This window comes from Aphelocoma coerulescens, chromosome 3, assembly GCF_041296385.1.
Source record: "Aphelocoma coerulescens isolate FSJ_1873_10779 chromosome 3, UR_Acoe_1.0, whole genome shotgun sequence".
Taxonomy (NCBI): Eukaryota; Metazoa; Chordata; class Aves; order Passeriformes; family Corvidae; genus Aphelocoma; species Aphelocoma coerulescens.
In genome coordinates, this window is record NC_091016.1 from 56699062 (window position 1) to 56721514 (window position 22453).

Below are 22453 nucleotides of genomic sequence, written 5' to 3' on the forward strand. Positions count from 1 at the left end.
TCAGCAATCACTTTCACAGCAAGCTTCATCAGACATGAAACTCACATCCCGGAAGCAAACAGCAGATACAGAAATATAAGTACACACGCCAACCTAACCACCTTTTTAGCCAACTAAATATCATTTTGAAGAAGCATGTTCCAGTACATTGTTACTAATGTTCTAAATACTGTCTAAATACTGTAACACTGCTTTGCCAGTCACAACACAGCTATTGATTGTCCTTCCCAGCCTCATCCCCAAGGCTAAACACAATATCCCAGTAATTTGTATGCAGGCATCTGTGAAAATGGAAGGTCAGTATTCATTAACTAGAGCAAGAAGAGAATAAAGTAATGAGCTTGAACAGATGATGATTAACAGTAACATGAAAATGTTTCAGTTCTAAATATCATCAGGTAATAATGACATCATCACAGGGTACAAGTGCTGCATTCAATTCCATCCTCTTCACTCCAGCCTCTCTCCATTTCACTACCCAGCACTTGGGTAATGCTACCTGGATAGCCTCTCCATGCCAGCAATTCAGAGGGAAATGGATAGGACAGAAGTCACGCTTCCTCCTCCTTCTACACAGTGCTGATTCCTGACTCCTGCAGTCTGCAGAAAAGAGAGGAATTGCTACTCAGTAGGGCAGTCTGCAGAGAGGAGAGTGCTTTGAGGCAACGACTGCATGTCTAAGCAGCCAAATTTACACTGCAGTTTTCATTCTGGGACAAAAATCCTCCAAGAGTAAGTCCTACAACTCCAAAGAAATTAGATGCTTTACTCAGCTTTTGCTACAGACTGTAACAGAGGCGCCCCCACCTCACAGGCCCTTCCTTCCTTCTCAAGTCACCATTGTCCTCCCTCCTAAAAGTGAAAATGCTGTCATAGTTTTTACTGATACCAAATATTCATAGCTTCATCCATCGGCACGAGGAGGTGAGGAGGTTTGCTATTTCAACATACTAACTTTTCTGCAATATTCCAAGATCCTTCTTTGCCCAGCTGTCTTGCCAAAAAAAGACATTACTATTCTCATAGTGGAAGCCAAGTGTCTCTAAAACATTTTTAAAGCAGCCTAGCAGAAATCATCTCTAGGACAAAACCACCATAATTAAGAGGCAAGAAATCAGGTTTGACCTTTAAAAGTTCCAATAGGTTATTTAAAAGGTGATATTTCTCCCTTTAGAAACAAATGATCGCTTAAACAAATGCAACACTGATGTCTGAACCAAAAAAGCACCCCTACCAACAAAGAAACCTAAGCATATGGTAAAGTTCAACTGGCTTCACTTAACATTGATAAAATATTTTTGAATATTTTCTTGGAACAGTATCTAAAACATTACAATTAGACATGTGAAGCAGCAAAAAAGGGAATGCGAAAAGGAGATTTCTAGGGCACACAAGTGGGACACAATGCATGATAAATCTTTTTTCAGATCCTTACCTTTTCAAAAATGTGTTTAATTAAAAGAAACATATTTGCATTACTAATGCAGATTAATTTGCTCAGGTTGCTCAGGTCACCAAATGTTTTGTGATTCATACTTATTAACAGTTTTAACTGCTTCTGAAAATTAAATTAGACTACTTGGAAAAAAAAAAGTCAAGAATCTTCACCATTCATTTTGTAACCAAACATTATTTACTGCATTCACCTTTAGGTACCAATTTACATAGTCCTTGTTACCTATACCAGTGGGCTGTAATATGAAGGTTTGGGTCCAGGGTCTGGTTTGGCTGTCTTTTGTTCTAAATAAAGAATTTCACTTTCTGCAAATTGCCAGAGGCTATGACAAAAATACCTCTTTCAGGAAGGCAAAATGGGAAAGAATTTCTTTCTATTTGCTCTGCTTTACAGCAATTAAGTTACATCCAGGACAAGCACATAAACGGTAGAATCTTTCCAATTTATTTCTCAAAGAGATGGGGAAAAGATTGAAAGTATGATTATCAGAGAAACATCTCCATTACAGATCATTGGAGGGCTCTAACTCCTAGTTATGCTGCTGGCAGCATAAGTCAGTTATGGGTTGCTGAGAAACTACCTTCTTCCTTTCCCATGTTGTTCCCCTCGTTAAGAACATACTGGCTTCACAAAGTGAGTGCTAATTGACCTGAAAAACTCATTTCTTGTGTAGGGAACTCAAAGTCCAACTGGGGCCTGAATTTCACCCTTCAGCTACAGTGCTGAGATTGAGTGATTGGTGCTGAGACAGCAACTGTCACCTTTCCTTCCTCTGTCCAGTTTTCTCTCAGTCCTGAACTTCTTATTTTTTAATACTTTCTGTATTGGTGTACTGAGTTTCCAGGTTACCAAGGCAGGCAGGAGCTCAGGGCACTCAGAGTATCAGCACAGGGTTCCAAGCAAGGGATACCTTCCCAAAGTGCAGAGAAATCCTGAAGTGATTCTCAGGACAGCCACAGCTTCCCGACTTGAACAGCAGGACCCCCATAGGTGAGGACAGGCCTAGTAATTCCACAGCTTTCAAAATCCCATTTCATGGCAATTACCTTAGAAACCATAGCTCCCTCAGGTTCACTAAGGCTTTGGTCTCCATATCCAAAGAAACCCCACCTGAGAAGGATTCTTTGAAACCTCAGTCCAACAGCATCCTAAGGACCCAGTGAGTTTGCCTCTGATACATAACAAGCACAACAGAGACATTTAATATGAATACAGGAGATAACTATGGGAGACAGAAAAGTGCAATTACCCCAGGTCACAAATGGGAGCAGAACTGATGTGTTACTGGGCAAACGGCACTAAGACAGCCACTCTGGCCCAGGAAGCAAAATAAAACTGAGAAATTTGCAGGTATGAAGCAAGCAGATGAACAATGAGAGACAAAGTTAGGGCCATGAATTTAAAGGAGAGAGACAATAGTACAAAACCCTTCTGGCCCATAGTAAGTCAAGTACAGTTAGATCAAAAACAGAATAAAAGGACATAAAGTAGGATTTTTGTCAAACAGGGAAGTGGGAACACAGTAAGAGAAAGAAAAAACATTTTTAGCATGCAGACAGACATTTCTCTCTGAAGACATTTCATCTTTCAAAAAAACTAGGTGTGGTATTCCTAGGATCACAGAAGTATGTTTTTCTTGAGGGAAAGAGACTAGAAGAAATACAAAATACAGGAACATGTGCAATTTCAAGCAGAAGATGCATTATTTCAGAACCCAAAAATTGCATTGGCTTTGTATTTTGAGATGTAGCATGTAAGGCAAAGACTTTCACACATTCCACAAATTATGCAGACCTGGATTTTCTGTAGGCTTTCAGGAAAATACTGTTTCTACAGGAAAGTAATATTAGGTTTTCAAAAATCTGTATTCAATACAGTAATGAGTATTTTAGACCAAACCACTACACCCTATCATAGGATTTGTGAGCACTGTTTCAGTAAAAGGAGAGTGTTTAGGGAAAGCATGCTTGATATTTTAATCCAACAAATACCTTCATCATTTAATTTTGGACTTTAAATAAGATTGAAAAGTAGAACCTGATGCTCTGCATCAAGTGCAGATAATTAGTCTACTCTGTGGGGAAAACCAGAAGGCTAAGGGATGTACTTCAGAACACTGATCAGTACTTGAGTATCAGTGCTAAGTGAAGGTGGTTTTATACAAACAGCTGCTTTTCAAGTTGTCTCAGCAGCTTCAGGCAAAATTTCCTGAATTTGCTGAGGTTTATGAGTTCAAAACCTACAGACAACACTCCATTCTCTATTTGCAGATGGTTTAGCTTTTATTTATAAAATAAAATTAGAATTTCAGATTTCCTTTAAAAAATAAAGACATTATTATTCTTGGAGAACTCAAACTTTAACCACATTTGTTACCTACAGCCTTTGGATAGTGCTATAGACTCAAGATACCAGCCATCTCCTCCAAGATACTTCTGTTTCTTCTACTGCTTCAGTTACTGAAAATAACTCAAATTTTTTTCATACTTGCATCTTTTAAGACCTCAGTCCTATCACCAAGTCCTTATCTTACTGGGCTGTAGAATTGCATTTCTGTGGGAAATTCTCCATTCACTTACTCTTGGGAAGTGTGGCATGGCAGTTTGCATGCATATGGCTAATCTGTACTCCCTCAAAACAAGGGGGGCTGCTTCCTTATTGCAAATGGTTGCTAGTCCATCATATCCATCACAAGGTATTGTCAGAAAAAAAAGTGATTGCCTCAGGTGAAAAATCACACCAGGAAATTCACTGAATAAGGAATCATTGGGCAGTGCTGAAGCACAATCTCTAGCCCATCTAAGTTTCCTAGCAGAGACAGTCATAAGGCCCAAACTGATTATTTCTCCTTCACCCATCCATATTCCAGTTAGTGCACAAGAAGAAATACTATTGCATCACGTGGATTGTCAGAACAACTGGATGGTGGAGCTGTAATCAAGGTCTTTTTAAAAAGACTGGGCTCTCAAATTTTTCTGAGCTTTCCCTGAAGAGTGATATCATATTTGTGATGGTGCAGTGCAAAAGTAACAAGGTTTAACATAACAGCTTCTTTATTCATCACAATTACTGTGAGTATTATACTTAGAATTATTTTCAGACTATCACATTAAAGATGCACTAAAGATGTGTGACTCCTTCCCACTCCTTCAAAAAAAGATGGGAGGGAGGGAGGGAGGGAGAAAGAAGCTGAACTAGAACAGTTTGTGAAATTAACACATCTAATACTGAAAAAAAAAAAAACACAAAGGCAAGAGCTACACCCTTAAAATAACCTTTTCAGTTTAATACAGATACTCTTTCTCATTTCCAAATTTAAGCAGGTATCCCTCCTACCAATTTTACAAGTGCTGTCATGTTGAGCAGTCCTTGGCTCTCTAGAAATGTACATGCTCAACATCTTCTAAAAATAGTTCTTGGTTGTTCTTGCTGCAAGAATTATTTGTTTCAGACTATAATTTCTCCTTTCCATGAACCCAGATTCAGTTCTGTTTTGAATAAATTTTAATGTGTGAGCAAACCTCCTGACTTATACAGCAGTATGTAATTGTGCTGACAAGATTCACTTGCCAAGGTAAAATATGCAATGGTAAGGGAATGCATAAGCAAGCATACAAAAGGCTGGTAATACCACCAAGTCATGTATTAAAGTTGTCTAGCACTTCTCTTAAAAGCATTGAAATTGCTTAGAAATCTACCAAAACCTGTTGGGCTAAGTTTATTCCCACAAAAGGTGTTGGTCCTAGCCTGAATTTTCCTGAAGACTTCAAGAAGATGAAGACTGCAGTGATAAGGCATTTCGTTTTCCTTGCTGTTTTGGACTGTTATGAGCCAAGCTGAAGGTTAGAAATCCTACATTTTCAACCACTACCTTTTAGGGAGACAGAAATTGTGTATTTCTTATGAAGGTTCCACAAGAAATGGAGAGGAATAGATTTGGATGAAGAGCGAAGAAGGATTTTCCTCCTGGAAAGGCCACCTCAAAAACTCAAGGAGAAAGCAATACTGCTTCTAACAAAAGGACATGAACTGAGAATACGAGGCAGTAGATACTGGAACAGGGAAAGAAGCTAGAAATGAGAGCTGTTGTGTAGGCAGAGAGACAGATTGTACAGGAATCTGAAGGAGGACAGATACTGCTTTACACTGCTGCGTAATCCTGGAGTCACTTGTCCACAATGGTACCTTTCGCAGCTGTACAATCAATTTAGGCACAGGGACAAATTATGGCAAGTCTAAGAACAAGGAAGATTGAGAGGTGACTTTTTACATGCTTGGACAGTCTGGGTTAAGAAGCGAATTCTTCAACCTGTTGCAGATTCCCACTCCTCTTCTAGGGTACTTTGGTGAAAGATAGTATCTCACATTTCCCAGCAAGCTCTCAGCTCACAAGCTGAAGAGGACAGGGGATGAAAAAAACAGAAGAAAATAAACAGAACCATTTATCTGAAGGAGAAATACTTTCTTCCTCGAAACAAAAGGCAAAGTCTAAAGGCTGTCTTCCCTCTTTGAACAGGAAGAGCTGCTTTATTATATAACACGTATCACTGAAGCAAAAATTTAAGACTCACAAAAGTCTCAGAGCTACTTATATGGACAATCAAATCATATCACATAGACATTGCTGTGAACTAATAACAAATGATTTACTGGTTAGGTTTTCTTTATAGCTCTTCTATATATATTTGGAATTGGCCACATGATAAAAAAAAAAAAAAAAGTGGATTGGGACTATGGGGGAAGAAGTGGGGGGTTTTATGTGTGGATTGGCAGTCTGAACTAGAATGGCACAAACTCTATTACTGCACAAACCAACACTTTTTGCTCTCTTAAGTACGACCTTTAAATGCAGGCCCTTCAGTCAGCAAAAATTTGTAACAATCTAATAGTACACTAACTTTGTGTTAAGATCTATTTTTCTCCCTTTTAAACCTTCATTTTTACTTATTATAAAGGAGTAAATTTAGCTTATAACATTATCTCTAATGTTTACTGTAAGAATATATGAAAGACACAAAGAAACAAAGTATTTTTCTTTTTTACCTTTTTCTGTCAATAATTTTGGTGGACTCACCTGCTCCAGCTCTCTGGGGGTATCTACTTCTTTCCATTAATCACAGAGGAAAGCTAGAGAGCTAGCATAGACTAGATATTGAACTTTGAGACTGCAAAGACTCTGTAATATAACCCTAGGTTACTACATAAGTGTTTCAAACACCTTCCTAAAACAAAAAACCTACTGAAAGTCACTCAGTTCTTAAGTCCTCCTAAGCTCAACTAGTACAGTTCTGCACTTTTGACTTGGATACAACTACAGACTATCCACACATACAAAAACTTGATATCCTGCACTATCTCATTCAAAGAAAATAATAGGAGAATTATTGAGGCAAATTGTATTTTGTGATGATAAACCAAAGTGTGGGTTTAATGTTTCTTCACTTAGACATATTTAAACTCTTAAATGTAGGTTGAAAGAATGAAGGCTTAAGTTTACACGGGAACAGACTTAAGTAGTTAATGAAATTCAATACTTCATAAAAATCTTTGTTACAAATTAATCTCCAAATGGTAGTAAGTCAAGCCTATAATTCCTCAGACTTAACCCTTCCATATATCCTGCCATATTCCCTTCTCTATTCCTATTAATCTTTAACTCAGTACACCTCCAAAAAGATTCATCTAGACCCTTGGGGAACAGAAGCTGGAGATAGTCTTCAGTGACATTCAAATCAAACTGACTGTCACATGGAATAGTTAATGGCAAGCCACAGCCTTTTCACGTGAACTTGAAAAATAAAAAAAGTAAGACTTCTAATTTTACTGATTTTTTCATCTTCCCTCTAGTCATTCTCTTTGAAACAATTCAAACTAGCAACTGTCTGCCAGGTTTAATTGGATTACCTTCAATTTTATATACCTCTGCATCTAAGCAAAAAGCAATATGGAAAAAAAATGAGTAATTGTTGTAATAATTGTTCATTGGATTGCCAGAGAATTACAGCAGCAACATCACCACATATGCTGATATGGAATCAAAGGTAAATTATGACGTATCTGGAGTAAAAACCAAAATCAGTGCAATCAGAACACTGGGAAGATTGAAAATCAAGAGCCTTGAACTGTTGCACACATTTTTTTCCTAGATATTCATCTTTCTTCTCCTTCCCCCACATACAACAATATATTTACTTTTAGAAAACAAGGAACTCTTCAGCATTATTGGCTGTACTTTCGTTGTACAATAGGAGCATGCTCCACTGTATAAGTAAATATTATCTCAAAGGAAACACCTCACACAATGTACTGACTGATTTCACTTCTGCTTTATGATTTGTTCCAAGCATGCAGGTCCATTTGCTGCCACCTCTACAAGGATCATGCTGCAAACAAAGCCAGACATCACTTGCCACCCCTAACCTGCCAGTAAGGTTCTTCATATCCAAAAAAATCAAAAGCGGACAAGAATGCTACAGGGACCAAATGTATCACATTAATATCTCATATTTGGCTTAATTTCTATTTGGCTTAATTTTTATGTATTTATTTACTTCGAGAAACAGAATATGTTTCAGTTCTGAACTTAATTTCCCATTTTATAGGAAATGGCTTATTCTGTCACCTTCTTCATTGCATTTAGTAACCCTAAAACTCTAAAGCCCTAAAAGCAGTTTAGTAACCCTAAAACCTGAAGACCAAGTGAGAACACTCATACTGATCTGTTCCCAAGGCTATTATAGATGTTACCGCAAGCATATTCCCATTTCCATATATAGTGGGATAGTTTTTCTTAAATAACCTGACAAATCCATATGGTGTCTGATCCTCTTGGTACCACAGTCACTAGCATGAAACATACACCTGCAAAATACTTGACTTCACCAGCACCACCACCTGCAGGAAGCTCTTCTTAGTAGATATCTTTCCTACCCAACTCTCATCAGAATAGTGATATCTACACCAAGGGCAGATATCCCAGGACTACAAAAGGCAGGAAGGAAATTAACCTGTATCATTAGAGAGAGACCTGACTTTAAGTGTCTTTTCCAACCTAAATGGTTCTGTGATTACACCATCCCTACCATGTCAACTATGAGTGTTCTGAGCAGAGCAGAAGAAGAGTGCTAGAAGCACTCTAGCTTCCTGTTTACCCATCAGTTTCACACCTCCCAGACTGATGGCAGTATCTGAAGTTTTTCAAATATCTTCACAGAAGTCAAAGCTTTGGTGACAGGGTTTTGTTTAACCCACAGAAAATGCTACAAAGGTTACAACACAAATAGATTTTTCCTGGTTTGAAGAATATCCAAGAAAACTTGCTTTGTTTTTTCCCCTCTCCAAACAGAGCGGCAGAAAATTTCTTTTATTTTTAAAATAGATCTCCAAAATTGGAGAGTCATGGCAAGAGACACTAAAAAGTTCCACAAAATAAAACTGTCAAATTACTCTGGTAATAAAAATGTTTTATACCATTTGTTTCATCAGTGTTCATTCCTAAGTTGCTAGGGTTGGAGAAACAGAGAATGTGTTAATTCTTGCCTAAAAATTAAAACAAACAACCTAGATTAGAATTATCTATTAGAACTTTCCCCACTTTATGTGAAAACTTTCTTAGTTTTCTTTTTAAATCCATTCAAACAAAAATGTGTGATGCCCCTGTGATTACTATGGTCACATGAAAAGTCACAACCATGACAAGTCTGTGAGGTGTAAGGAAAAACAGATGCAACATTTTAGACTTAGGCTTAGAGATAAATTCCCATTATGATTTTTTTTTTAGTTTTTAAGAATTCTCCAAGGAGTCAGGTAGATATGCTCATTTATTTCAATTGGAAAATATACACCAAGTTTTGCACTAGGACATCTAAGCATACAGGGAACTCAAATCTCAATATGGTATCTCTTTCTGCTTGAGATACTCTTACTTCACTGAAGACTGAACTCTGAAATTCAGAGGAACATCAAAAGGGACACTGAATAAATGAATGTTTCTGGTGTTGATGGTGTTAAGGGAGGAGCAAAGCAATATTCCCTTGGGCAAGTTCTGCTCAATTTTTTTCCTATGCAATTCTATCAATAGCCTGGCTCTCAGAAAGTAAAATTGTCTTTATACATCAACTCAACCAACACAATACAGAACAAAACAAAAAAAAAAACATTTCTAGTCATTTTATACAAAGAACTGTTCCATCTTTTAAAAATTCTAATGATTTTAACAGGAATTAAACCTGACAGAGCAGTCCTCCTGAAGAAGCCCACAGGTTCACTGATGCAGAAATTTCACTTTTCAACTGCCTCTGGATTATCCTAGCTAAAAATTACTACAGCAGGATTTTTACTGGAACTAGAAAATGTATCTTTTCTTCTAATTTTCAGGAATAACACAGTTACCCCAGAAAGCACTTGAGTCGTAAGATTCATTGCAAGTAATTTAGGCATTTTGTAGAAGCATGACATATAGTTCAACATCATGTTAATTTTGCATGATCCCAGTCTTGGTTGTTCAAGGAAATCTGACAATTTCTATCACCCTTAAATAGCATGGCTTCTTGGTAAGTAGCAAGTTCTGACTAATCTGTTCTTTTTACAGAAACAATTACCTTACACTTTGTACCAATACACAGCAATCAAAATAAGGAAAAACTACAGTTACTTTTCATTGCATCGGTATTCAACCCAACATACATCTTATCCACGGGAAATTTTTGTGCTGTATTTTTTGGTACAATCAACTCTTTGAAAGAGTCATCAAATAAATATGAGGTATGGCTGTCCTCTTTCTCTCAAAAGGCACCTTTTCCTAATCTTCTACTATACATAATCAAAGCAGGATCTACTCTGACACAGGATAATCACCGGTTGAATCTTTCCTTAAATATATGCAAAGTTTATGTCAGCAGACTCAAATTCTGGCAACAACCTGTCAAACTCAGCAATGTGGCAGTCAGCAAGGACAAATATTGAAATTCAACAGTAACCAGAATGAAGAAAGACAAGCAATACTGAAACGAGTGACACGTCTGTTGCCAGTTGCACTGCAGATATAGAACACTATGTATGAATTGTCCCAAGTCTGCAAATGTGGCTTGCCTGAGTCGTCTTCCATGAGTTTTCCCTCCTATGATAGGAGTTCTACAACTGAATCCATAAGTGCTCACATCAGTGGAGTCTGACTCCAACTTTTGATTCAGGTGCAGCAGACCTGCAGAGCACAAGGGGCCAGACAGCATTCCTGGGCCAATGTGTGAAGGAGAGCATCTCCAACACACCAAATGGGGGAAAACTGACAGATTGATGGCACAGCTGTCACTTTGAATCAGCAGGGAATGAATAAGCTTTGAAGGCTGAGTTAAGAGACACATGTACATAAGGTATGGGGACAGTGTAATTCTATATTCTAAGAGGATGAAAGAAGCAAGGACAGAACTTTACCTGTGAAAGACAGCAGCAAAGACAGGATGAACTTTGCTACCACGTAATTATACTCTGCACAAGCACCAGAGCTTGGGATCATTAACACAGCAAGAAGCAGAGCTCAGACAGACAGTGCATAAGCAACTGATCCGGCCAAGTAACTGCCAGAGTTTGAATGAAGAGCAGCTAAGTAAATATTTAGGAGATAAAAAATCCCTAGTTACTGGAAAGAAAAAAAGTGAATTTCCACAGACAGCTAGTGAATGATACATCCTGTACAGCTGAGTCTCTAGGACATATCTCTTTAGCTTATGATTCTGTACTGCAAAGTACAATGGCATCTTAACCACTATGCACAATACAACAGGATACTGCAAAAGGAATAATAAGGTAGAATTATTACTCAGGGATACTTTTCAAGATGATCTCTCTGACAAGCTATCAAAAAGAAGAAGACAATGGCATTAAAAAGACAGATGCTCATTTTCCCATAAATGCACTTAAAAGGTTTTAGGAAAATTGAGGATTCTTTCCAAAAAGTATTTAGAAGACCATGCCATCCACTAGGAAATAGAGAAGGGAAAAAGTTTAACAACAGTAAGAGTTCAAAAGATATTTAAACGGTTATTTAACCAGCTGACAATCATTCATTAGAGACGACAGGAAAGCCCTTTATTGGTTAAGGCCAAAAGCACCAAATCCAGCTAAAAGAATGTTTCCTTCTGTTTCCAGAGGGAGTATTTGAAGTTTAATGTAACAGAGAAGAACTGGGTTTTTCAAAACTTTTGGAGGATGCAGAAACCCAGATAATCTTCATTCCCATTTTTCCACACACACTGTATACCTGCTAGCAGTTCCAACCATTACTCAGAGCACTCTTTTGTGAGAAAAGCTAACATGATTTTTTTTTTTTTTTTTTTTTTAAATCCAGACATCTATTTAGGTAGGTAGATCTTAAACACACTTGGAAGCAAAAGGCAAAACCAGCTTCGGGTAGACCAGAGGATTACTCACATCTCAACAGACTAGAGCTCCCAACAGCTGCTCCTCTCTCCTACAGGATGTTCCTTCATTTTATGCAAGGGGATATAGTGCAGGTGGGATTTTCCTCCTTCTAGACTTCCCCAGTCAAGAACAGGAAACCAAACAACAGCAAGCTATTCCCTCTTCTCGTTTCACCACTCCCACAGGAGAAGTCCCAGGGTCTCTATACATGCACACACTTGCTGTAGCTCTTCACAAGCAGCATCTCTGGGGCCCTTCCAGCACAGTCAGCCCTAGCAGCTGAGCTCTGCCTTTTCTAACAGCTGCTTCTAAACTGCTGCACAGCCACTGCTGGATAAATAGTTAGGCTGAACCATATTATCAAGAAGTAAAAGAAAGCCTCATAATAATCCAAAAGGCATCTACTCTTATTTATATTTATTGTCCAGAACAGTGCTTGCAGGCCTGAATCTCTCGTAGCATACAGCTTCAGTCTTTTGTCTCTGTGAGCAGCTCCCTAAGGCATTCTGTCAGCACAAAAAAGGCAGGTGGTAGGACGACAATCCCTTGCCAAAGCATGCGAGATTTCCCCAATGAAAGTGAAAATCATCCTAAGGGAAGCGTGTGCTCCCACTGACCCCCACACCCACTTTCAACTATATCCCTATCCCTATTCAAATATCTTCCCTTTCCTTTCAGTGTGACTGGATCAAAATGCCATCAAGAAGTGAGAAAGTTAAGAGACCTTTTATTTATGATTTTCAGTGTATGAACCTGGTATTTGAAGTACATACAACAATGTCATCAGAATTACAGACAGAAGAAACAGTAAGATGTTTACTGTGAGAAGAAAAGGCACTTTTTGGTCATACAGTATAAAATAAATTAAGATATTAACTTCTCTGATCAACTGATCAGCTTTGACCATGAAGTCAAAAGCAGGAAACTGCATCACTGATTTTATTGCATAAATTTATAAACCTTTTAGGGCTACATAAAATAAAATAACTGCTCCATGGTAGAGACTTGGAACTCATTATTTCTATCTAAACAAAGCACCACTACATCCTTGGAAATCCATCTGATGCACAAAAGCATAAGAAACAGAGGTGATGCGAATTGTACCTAATGTTCCTATCAGCCAACTCTGCAAGATTTAGTTTGAGACTTTATCTGTAATTACAGTCACTTGTTCTTATCTCAGTGAGTAACTGCAAACACAACACAGCCTGAGAACAGCAAAGCCTGGTATGCAACAGCTATGTAGCACATTTGGACCATTGGGTCATCTGAAAGAAGGGGTGATTTCTGATGACAACGCTTTGGAGTGATGCTCAGGGTAACATTCTTTCCCTGGTGTCTTGAATTCTTGCTGCAGTCCTTCATCTTGCAGGGGCAATAACATCATCTCTATTAGCCAGCCACCTTTCTCCCAAAACTTGCAGAAGCACTTGAGAGTTCAACTCCTCTGGCAAGTCACCAGACAGAATTCCTAACAGTTATTCCATGTAATTGCATAAACCACTTTTGTTTTGGGTTTTGTTTTTATTTTGTTCTTTTTTTCAGCCAAGTGAAAAAAAAAAAGAAAAAGCAAAACAACAAAAACCACCACAGTGATTTGGATCAAGCAAATAGTAAGAGCTGGCTTTTCCCCCTATCATTCCTTTCCCTCCAGATCTCACAAAACCATGCTGCACAGTAGCTCCAGGCATGAAGAAAATATGTAACCTTTCCTAGTGCAGGTGTCGGACCTCTCATGTAAATCACCTATTACTCACTCTCAAGGACTACATACATTTTCTCAGCAGATGTGTAAAGCAGCCCTTTCTAGCCTCTCCAGCCATTTTTTTTCCAGCAGAAACTCATGAAATGGTATGTGAATTTGCTAATAATAAGCTCTGCTTATTAACAAACCTATATGCTCAACCTTATTGCTTATTCTAGTTACACTGAAGCAGAACATACCAAGCACCAGACAGAAGTCCACTATTGCTACACAGTTATTTATATTGGCCAAACTTTCAATAGCAAATAAATCCCGTTTCACCATTTCTCCACAGAACATATTATTTATTAGAGAGAATTGCACAGCTTTTTGATTTGCCTTTTATAGCTGCCATTCCTGTGCCTTACACTAATGTGTTTTATTTACTATGTGTTGACATAATGCTAGTTCTTATTTTAGTCCTCTTAGCCAGGAAATAAGAGAGGAGAGCACAACATAGAAAGACACTCAAGTGGCTGGAAAAGGATCTGTGGCAGGACCTCTGGCAGACAAAACAGGGCTTATTAATCAGAATTGTTTTCTTGTATTTTGGGCACAATAAGTCCATAAAGCCTATTTTTGTCTCTTCACATCTACTGTAGTAGCATAAAAATGAACAATATTCAGAGATTAATCTCCCACCAATTTAATGAAAATAAACATTTGAATAAAATAGAATTTCCCTGTAGCAGCAGAAATGACAGCACAAACATTGTGTTAACTAGAAAATGAAGTCCAGGGAAGGGGATAGGAAAGACTAAGAGAAGCTGTGTCTGCTTCTTCCCCAGGAAAAGGTTTGATCAAAACTCTGATGTTCTTGGATCCCATGGAACCCAACTAAGCTAGAAGAGGCCAACTTCCCTTAGCTTAGCTATCCCATGGTGCATATTTCAGTGTCATCTTGTTTCAAGGGATGATGATAAACTTCTGGCCTCAACCACAGTCTCTGTAACCCAAGTTACAGCCAAGAATTCTGCACCTAAAGAACTTACTTATTACTTCATGCACTGAACCAAAGTAATTCAGACCTATTTCTAAACAAATTATTGACGAGTACCTCTTGTGCTTTTTCAAGTCTGTGTCCCGCCCATTCTAAAAGAAGTCTTCAGAAATAAACATGCTCAGTAGCAGAGGCTGATGTGATTTTTATTTCTACTTGTCAAATGAAAAAACAAGAGTAGAGGTTCAGAATAGTTTTGTGTCTCATTCACATATCTCACTATGATCTCAGGAACTCGGCATTAGTGAAGCCTCACTGGTGTAAAAGGTGGTTGTCTAATTTAGGCTTAGAAAATACAGTTTCCTCCCCATCACCCTTCTAACTCCAGGCTGTCTTTCATATTTGTTAAAAGAAAAATTGTGTGAGAAGACTGCAACAGTTATGGTTCAAGTTTTGTCTCTTTTCCCCTTCCAAAGAATTGGAAAAAAATTAGGCAGTTATAAACTAAAAATGCACGAAATGTTTCCCTTACACATTCAAAAGCTGACAAGAAGTGATGCCTAACACAATTAGATTTAGCCTTTTACAGGTGCTTTCTGGATGTGTCACTGGGCTCTGCACAATGGTCAGAAACCATCAGTCTAGTGCCAGGAACCCTCAGTCTCCTAAATCCATAATTTGTCATTTGGCTCCAGTTTCTCTTTTGCCTGGGTTCTCATCAATTCTCTCTCTGCATTCTTTTATTAGCAGAAGTGAATAGGAAAAAAACAAGTAAAGGAAATTCAACACAATTCTTGGTTGTATTCCCCAACTTCTGGAATCCTGATCCACTGGGTTGCCTGCACCATTAGCTAAAGCTATAGAACTAATGTAAAAAGGAGGAAAGTGCTTCGGTATTGCAAGTCAGGCAGTGAGAGTTGGGCACTGTCCATCTTAGATGCAGGCGACTCCTTTTTACCATATCATACTTCAGATTCACCATGGACTTAAGGCAAAACAGGCCATATTTTTTGCAATTTTCCCCCAGGACAGCATCATACTTCAGTGGACTTATTTTTGCTGCCACATGTGTTTTCTCAGCCATAATATTTTCTTTTCTTTTCTATCAGTAAATTTAACAGGTTTCCCTACAGACTAATTTTTATCTGGTACTTATTTTCCCTGAAGAGCTAGAATTTTACCTAATACACTGACATACAATCAGCATAACCACTGCAAGCAGAACTCTGCCCTCTGCCAACACCACTTGAAAGCATACTGTGCAAAATCATAATATGGTGAAAAAAAATTCCTTTACAACTCCAATCACATTCTCCGAATAACCACATTTATAGCACAATGTGTGAAAAAGGGTATAGATTTATCAAGCAGTTTTAAGAAAACACATTAACAGAAAAAGCTTAAAGGAGAGTGGTGGCCTTTTATTTATAATGGTGATTTTCTTCTGTGAAGAGTTCTAGTGTGTTTTTCATCCTACTTTTGCAAATCCTCCTGTATTACTCATTCCAGTATTAAAGCAGAAATGAACACTTCCTTACATAATCTTACATAATCTTAACTATACTTCTCTTTTGCTAATAATATCTAAAATTTAACACACTACAAATATTTGAAAGGCATCAATCCTATTTGCAAAACCAATTTATTTTATCAAGCCCAAAATATATAAGAAAAGTGTTAGTCACTTTTTCTACAGAATTTCATGTGCTGCAAGAAACAGCTTGTACTTATCATGTTATCAAAAACATACTGTCAGTTTACAAATATATTAGGCAGGAGTATTTCTCATGTAAGGAAACATTCTGGGTTCAAAACCCAAGAGTGTTAAAAGGGAGCTCTAACACATTACAGCACAGCAATCTCCCCTTCCAGAAGTCTGAAGACCAAATACCAGCTATTGCCCAGTGTCTTCCTTACCTCCTTGAAGACTCAGCTTTCATACCACCTTTTACACATATAGACTTGTGTCACTGTAACCATACAATAGGATAACTTATAGAAAAACGTACAATCTTTATGATCAAATTTCATCTTAACAACGAAGTCTGAAAGTATAGCTAGCCATTAGCAACTAGATTATAAGAGGAGACTTGTATGAGAAATGCGTCACCCTGAGATCTCTGTAGAATGACCTAAAATAGAGCACATGAATTATCCTCCAACTGCTTTCCCCCTACAAAGCCTTTTACTGCTCTTTCTTCCATATTTTTTCAGATATTCAAGCTTGTCTAGCTCCATAGGCCACCTGAATCTTAGTAAGGTTCTCAACACCGCAACTCAGCACCTGTTCTTTCTTTCCTTGCACTGCTACCAATCACGTCTCCCCTATGCTGCTTTACCAGAATCATCTTCTAATTGTCAATTTTCACAAACCTCTTTATGCTCCTCCAAGTTCTCAAATTTAATCTGTTAGTCCCTCCAATACTTAGTCCTACTGTACCCATCAGATCTAGGTTTCAGCCATATGTTCATCTCTGTTAATAACAGTAGTGTCAACTTAACCTTTCTCAAAACCTAACTTTCCACCTCAGTGTGGACAGCAAACCCCTGAAAGGCAAGTACCTGACCAAATGTGAGGATTGCCCCTGGCTGACCAGGAACCAGCACAGCTCTGTCTCCTTCACACCAGCCAGCTGCCACCCTCCAGTTGTACCTTGGTTTTCAGATGGTTAAAACTTCCATTAGGCTTTAGAACACCTGGCGTCACAAGGCCCCAGCCTCGTTGTCCTTTTAATGCTACCACTGCTGTGTAAATCTCAAGTAGTGGCACGTCATATGAGATACTTTATGGAATATATATCCTGATGCTGCTCAAGTATTCTCTGTTACACAACATGATGCGAGAAGTTAATATTTGAGATCAGGTTTATAATCCCCCGTCACAAGTAGACAACAGAAGCACATTTAGAAGTGACCTCAGTTTATAAAATGGTCCATCTCTGAGACCATGTAAACAAAATGCCTGGCAGGTAGTGAAAAAAACCTTTATGCCCATGTGAATATACATATATATATGTATTCCTATTTAGTTAATATTTTATGCCCTGTTATGGCTGCCTCCACACTTTTCTTCATGTTGTTTGTACCTTCATGTGCACTGGAATCAATCAGCTTCAGTCCCAGCAGTTCTATTAGTTTTTATCTCCCAGCATTTTCTAAAAGTGGCTCCTGGTGACTTATATAAATAAAAGCAGCTTTTTACAGGAACAACAGATTTATAATTTTAATAAGACTGCCCTCCTTCCTGCATTAACATCTACAGTACATGACAAATCAGGTTAAGCAAGCTGGTATCAAATCTGAAGCGAAATGCGTTTTTGAGCCAAACCTTAAATCTCTGAAGAGCTTCAAGCATATTTTGAAGATGTTAAATTATTGATAAGGAAAATCAATTCTTTTTCCAGCTCAGGCAATGTCATAGAGTCACAGTATATGCAACAATAGCTAAGGCAGATTTTCTGTTTTATTAACTTCATGACCCTTTAGAATTAAGTTACTACTTTTTCCCTCTTTAGAATCCTGATAAACAGTCACTACCAACAGCTTAACAACTTCTGTTAACCTCAGATAAGAATAAAAGATTTGTCTGAAAACAGACTGACAGAAACAGACAAGAAAACCATGAGATACTAGCATACTCCTATGTTTATTTATGAACTCGTATTATTCCACCAATATCATTAAACTTGGACACTTCAGCAAATAAACTGCAATGCTTTCTGATCTGACCAGGAAGAGCTTCCTCAAAGGGTCTGAAATAATAAAACATGTTCCATCCAGGAAGGCAACAACGTGGCAAACAATCCTGCAAGAAAGTTGGCAGATAGCAAGAATAGTTCTTGTGAACCTTTCCAAACTAAAAAATTATTAGTATCTACATATATACATTCGAGTCAGTCCCAGTGATTTTATCCAGTATCCATCTCAGAGCTTTCCCAGAGAAAATCTTGGATATGGTAATGGAAGCATACTTAAAAGTACACCAACCATTATACTACAAGATACATAGAAGAGGGAAGAAAATAAAATGTTACCAATCTTTCCCATTCTAAAGTAGAACAGCAGTTGTGAGTAAGCAATTATTTACAAAGGATCAACAACCACTCTCACGTCCTTTCCCAGAAACATCCTAACAATCAGTTTTAAGACTTAATGATGTCATACGGTGAGTTAGTGGAGAATCCCCTTGAGATTTCCTGTTGAAATTGTCCAGTTTAGTATAAAATGTGCACGTATCTGACAGAGGAAAAACTGACTCTCCAGGTTAGTTAGTTAGTATGCTTCCCCCATTGGATACCTCAGACTATACCCCAGTGTACTGTTACACACAGAACAGCCTTATCAGATAAAAATTAATAGCTGTGTGTGCACAAACAAAAATATATTGTGTCCCCTGAATATCCTACCCGTTAGGCCACCCTCCAAGATGCCTCTGCCAAATGCAAAAGATCTGTTCCCAGTTCTCTGATGGGTGTCCCCAGGACTGAGAAAAAGCAGATTCTTTTCTGTAAGTGATGTGAGCCAGCAACAGTACAGCTCCCAAAATGTTCCCAAATTAAACCATTCAGCAAAAAGAATGCGGTTGCAATTAACCACTAAATAAGCAAATGTGTATTTTTGATGAATAAAGCATCTCTAAGAAAATCCCTTCTAAGTTCTCATATGAAACCCGCAATAGTAGTAAGTAATAAACGCCTGTTTTTCAATCAGCCCCAATTCAAATGTGAGATGGCAAATATCCAGACAGGAAAACTATCTGAAAAACATACAAAATAGGCCCTTAAGATAGTGTCTAATGAATTGCTTTGTTGTAAGTAACTCTAAGTTTCGGTTTTCACGGTACTGTTTCTGATCTAATTAAATGAGAAATCTGCTGTGGAAGTGCTCTAGAGAGAGCTCATACGTCTAGGTAAAACATAGCCCCTTGCGGAAGGTAAATAACAGATATTATTTTTCCTCCTTCTTCTTACTTAACTACCATGGCATCTGCCGCCTCTTTGCCCGTGGAGCCCGACAGCCCCCAGGAGGATGAGGGGGCAATGGGCAGCGCGGGTGGCGGTGCCCCGCAGCTCTCCCCTGACACCGGCGCCCATCGCCAGCCCTCAGCAGAGGCACCGCTGCCCATCACCGCCACGGGCCCCTCCCGCACATCCCCCGCCCCGCCCCGCCCCGCCCCAGCGCCGCCGCGGGCCCGGGCCCGGCCGCTCTCCCTGCGCGGGCCGGGAGCGCGCGGGGCCGCCCCGCAGCACCGCCCCGGCCGGGCACGGCTCCGGCGCGCACCGCGCAGGCGCGGGGCCGCCTCCTCCCCGCGCGCACGGGCGGAAGCGGCAGCGAGCGAGGCCGCCCGCGCCCCCTCCGCGCCGGGAGCGCCCGGGAGCCGCGTGTCCCTGCTCCCGCATTCCGCCGCCCCGCGCGGAAGGGATGGCGGGCGCGGGCGCGGCCCTGCTCGCGGGGCTGCTGGCGAGGCTGGCGCTGGTGCTGTACGGGCTGTACCAGGACCGCGCCATGCGGGTGCGTTACACCGACGTCGACTACCGGGTGTTCACGGACGCGGCGCGGCTGGTGACCGAGGGGCGTTCGCCCTACCGGCGGGCCACGTACCGCTACACGCCGCTCCTGGCCTGGCTGCTGACGCCCAACGTGTTCTTCGTCGAGGCTTTCGGCAAGCTGCTCTTCGTGGCCGGGGACCTGGCGGCTGCTGTCGTCGCCTACCAGGCCCTGCGGCGCCGAGGAGCCGCCGCCGGCCGCGCCTGCGGGTGCTGCGCCGCCGCCTGGCTCCTCAACCCCCTGCCCTTGGCCGTGTCCAGCCGGGGCAACGCGGAGGCGCTGGTGGCGCTGCTGGTGCTCGCCACCCTGTACTGGGTGGAGACGGGCAGCGTGGGCAAGGCCGCCGTGTGCTACGGGCTGGCCGTGCACATGAAAATTTATCCCCTGACCTACGCGCTGCCCATAGCGCTCCGCCTGCGCACCAGGCCGCGCCGCGGGGAAGGGGCGCTGGATGCGGGGGGTAACAAAACAGCGAAGTTCACGTTCATGGCGCGCCTCTGGCACCTTTTTGTAAAGATGCTGAACTGCGACGTGCTACTCTTTGGAACGCTTGCCGGATCAGTGCTGGCTGCCTTGACTCTGGCATTTTATCACCTCTATGGCTGGGAGTTTTTGGAGCATGCCTACCTCTATCACTTGACCAGGAGGGATATCCGTCATAACTTCTCTCCCTATTTCTACATGTTGTACTTGACAGCAGAGAGCAAATGGAGTTTTGCCCTTGGGCTCGCAGCTTTCCTGCCCCAGCTGCTTTTGCTCCTGGTTGTGTCCATAGCGTTCTACAGAGACCTTGCCTTCAGTTGTTTCCTACACACCACTATTTTTGTGACTTTTAACAAAGTATGCACATCCCAGTACTTTGTTTGGTATCTCTGCCTTTTGCCCCTTGTAATGCCTAGTATTAAGATGTCCTGGCGTCGGGGCGTGCTGCTGCTTCTTCTGTGGTTCATCGGACAAGGGCTGTGGCTTACTCCTGCTTACTTTCTGGAGTTCAAAGGATATAACACTTTCTTATTTATATGGTTGGCAGGCTTGCTTTTCCTTTTAATTAATAGCCTCATAATTGTTCAGATTATTTCACATTATCAAAAAGAAGGACAAGTTGCAAAAAAACTGAAACAATGGTAATAAACTGACCAAAATCCAGAAACAGCCCTACTGTCCTTGATAAGGCATCACATATCACCAGCCCTTTGTTTAACAAAAGTGCGTGTAAATTGTACTAAAGCACTTTGTACGTAAATGTTACTGTTTCAGGGCTGTGACAGCACTGATTGGCCTCAGTTACCTTGAGCAGCCCCAGTCCTGCCCTGAGCAGTGTCAGCAATTGTACCTGTCTTCTGTATGGGTCTTGAAACTGCGTTGCAACCCTCTCTCCAGCACTGCCTCCAGTTCTGTGTCCTCCCTGGAATCCCTGGAAGTACCCTGGACCAGTTCATCACTTAACCATGTTTGGGGCTCTGATGAATGGGCTCTACCCATCTGCACTGACTGTCTTCACCTGCCATCTCCAGAGACAGTGTGACTGTGCCCTGCTCTTTGACCCCTGTGCTGGGGTCACGCTCAGTTCCTGCTCATACTCCCTCATGGAGTAGCCCTGGCACCTTTTTCTTCATTCTCCATGCTAGTCTGCTTGTTGAGGACCTTGGCCTTTGTCTAGAATAGCACAGAAGATTTTAAAGGTGGAGTTTGATTATAAAATTGGAGTTTGACAGTTTTGTACATTGCAGTAGGTCAGTGGGGCATTTGGCAAGGCAGTCGCTCAGTATGTACACTGGGGATTGTTTTTTCTTTTGTTTTTACAGTAACATTTTAGCTGTGCACTGTTTGTGGCCTGTACCTGGTCTTCATGTCATTAATTTCTTGAGACTTCTAATTTATTTTAGAATTCAGGTATACCCCTCTTTCACTTATTTTTGCATATTCTGTTCTGTTTGAATTTTTGAATAGATTTATTTCCCTTGCCGTGGAGGAAGATATTCCCATATACCTGTCTTGGATCACAGATATGTATAAAGCTTAAATATTTGTTTCTTCATGCCGTGATCTAGAAAAGAGGCCAGTGCCTTAAATTTCAGTTAATATACAGTTATTGTGGGTGTTAACAATAGCACATGCAAAGGGTCAAAGTACAGTTAGAATGCCACCTGTGTCCCAAAAGCACTAGAGTTTATACCAAAACAGTAATTGGAAATGTAGTTTCTCAGTGGTTCTGTTTCTCTGCTATTAAAAAGAAATGAAAAAATGATTCAGAGTTGAAGAAATTGATCAGTTGTGAGAAAAAAAGGGAAGCTTTGAAATAGGAAGCTCTATAACCTGTCAAAACACACTTATTCCCAGAGGAGAC

The 22453-nt window shown here is 40.2% G+C and overlaps 2 protein-coding genes across 2 annotated transcripts in view; one reads left to right on the plus strand and one right to left on the minus strand.

Moving 5' to 3' along the window:
* Window positions 1–20182, minus strand: part of RGS7 (regulator of G protein signaling 7) — a 265432-nt gene extending 245250 nt beyond the window's left edge. Inside the window, exon 1 of the mRNA XM_069010377.1 lies at window positions 20161–20182. The gene's annotated coding sequence lies outside the window, so the exon portion shown is untranslated. The remainder of the gene's footprint in view (window positions 1–20160) is intronic.
* On the plus strand, window positions 19879–22354 carry PIGM (phosphatidylinositol glycan anchor biosynthesis class M). Its single transcript, XM_069010383.1, has one exon. The coding sequence runs from the start codon at window positions 19981–19983 to the stop codon at window positions 21232–21234; it is 1254 nt and encodes a 417-aa protein (XP_068866484.1). The 5' UTR covers window positions 19879–19980; the 3' UTR covers window positions 21235–22354.
* The last annotated feature ends 99 nt before the right edge of the window (window positions 22355–22453 follow it).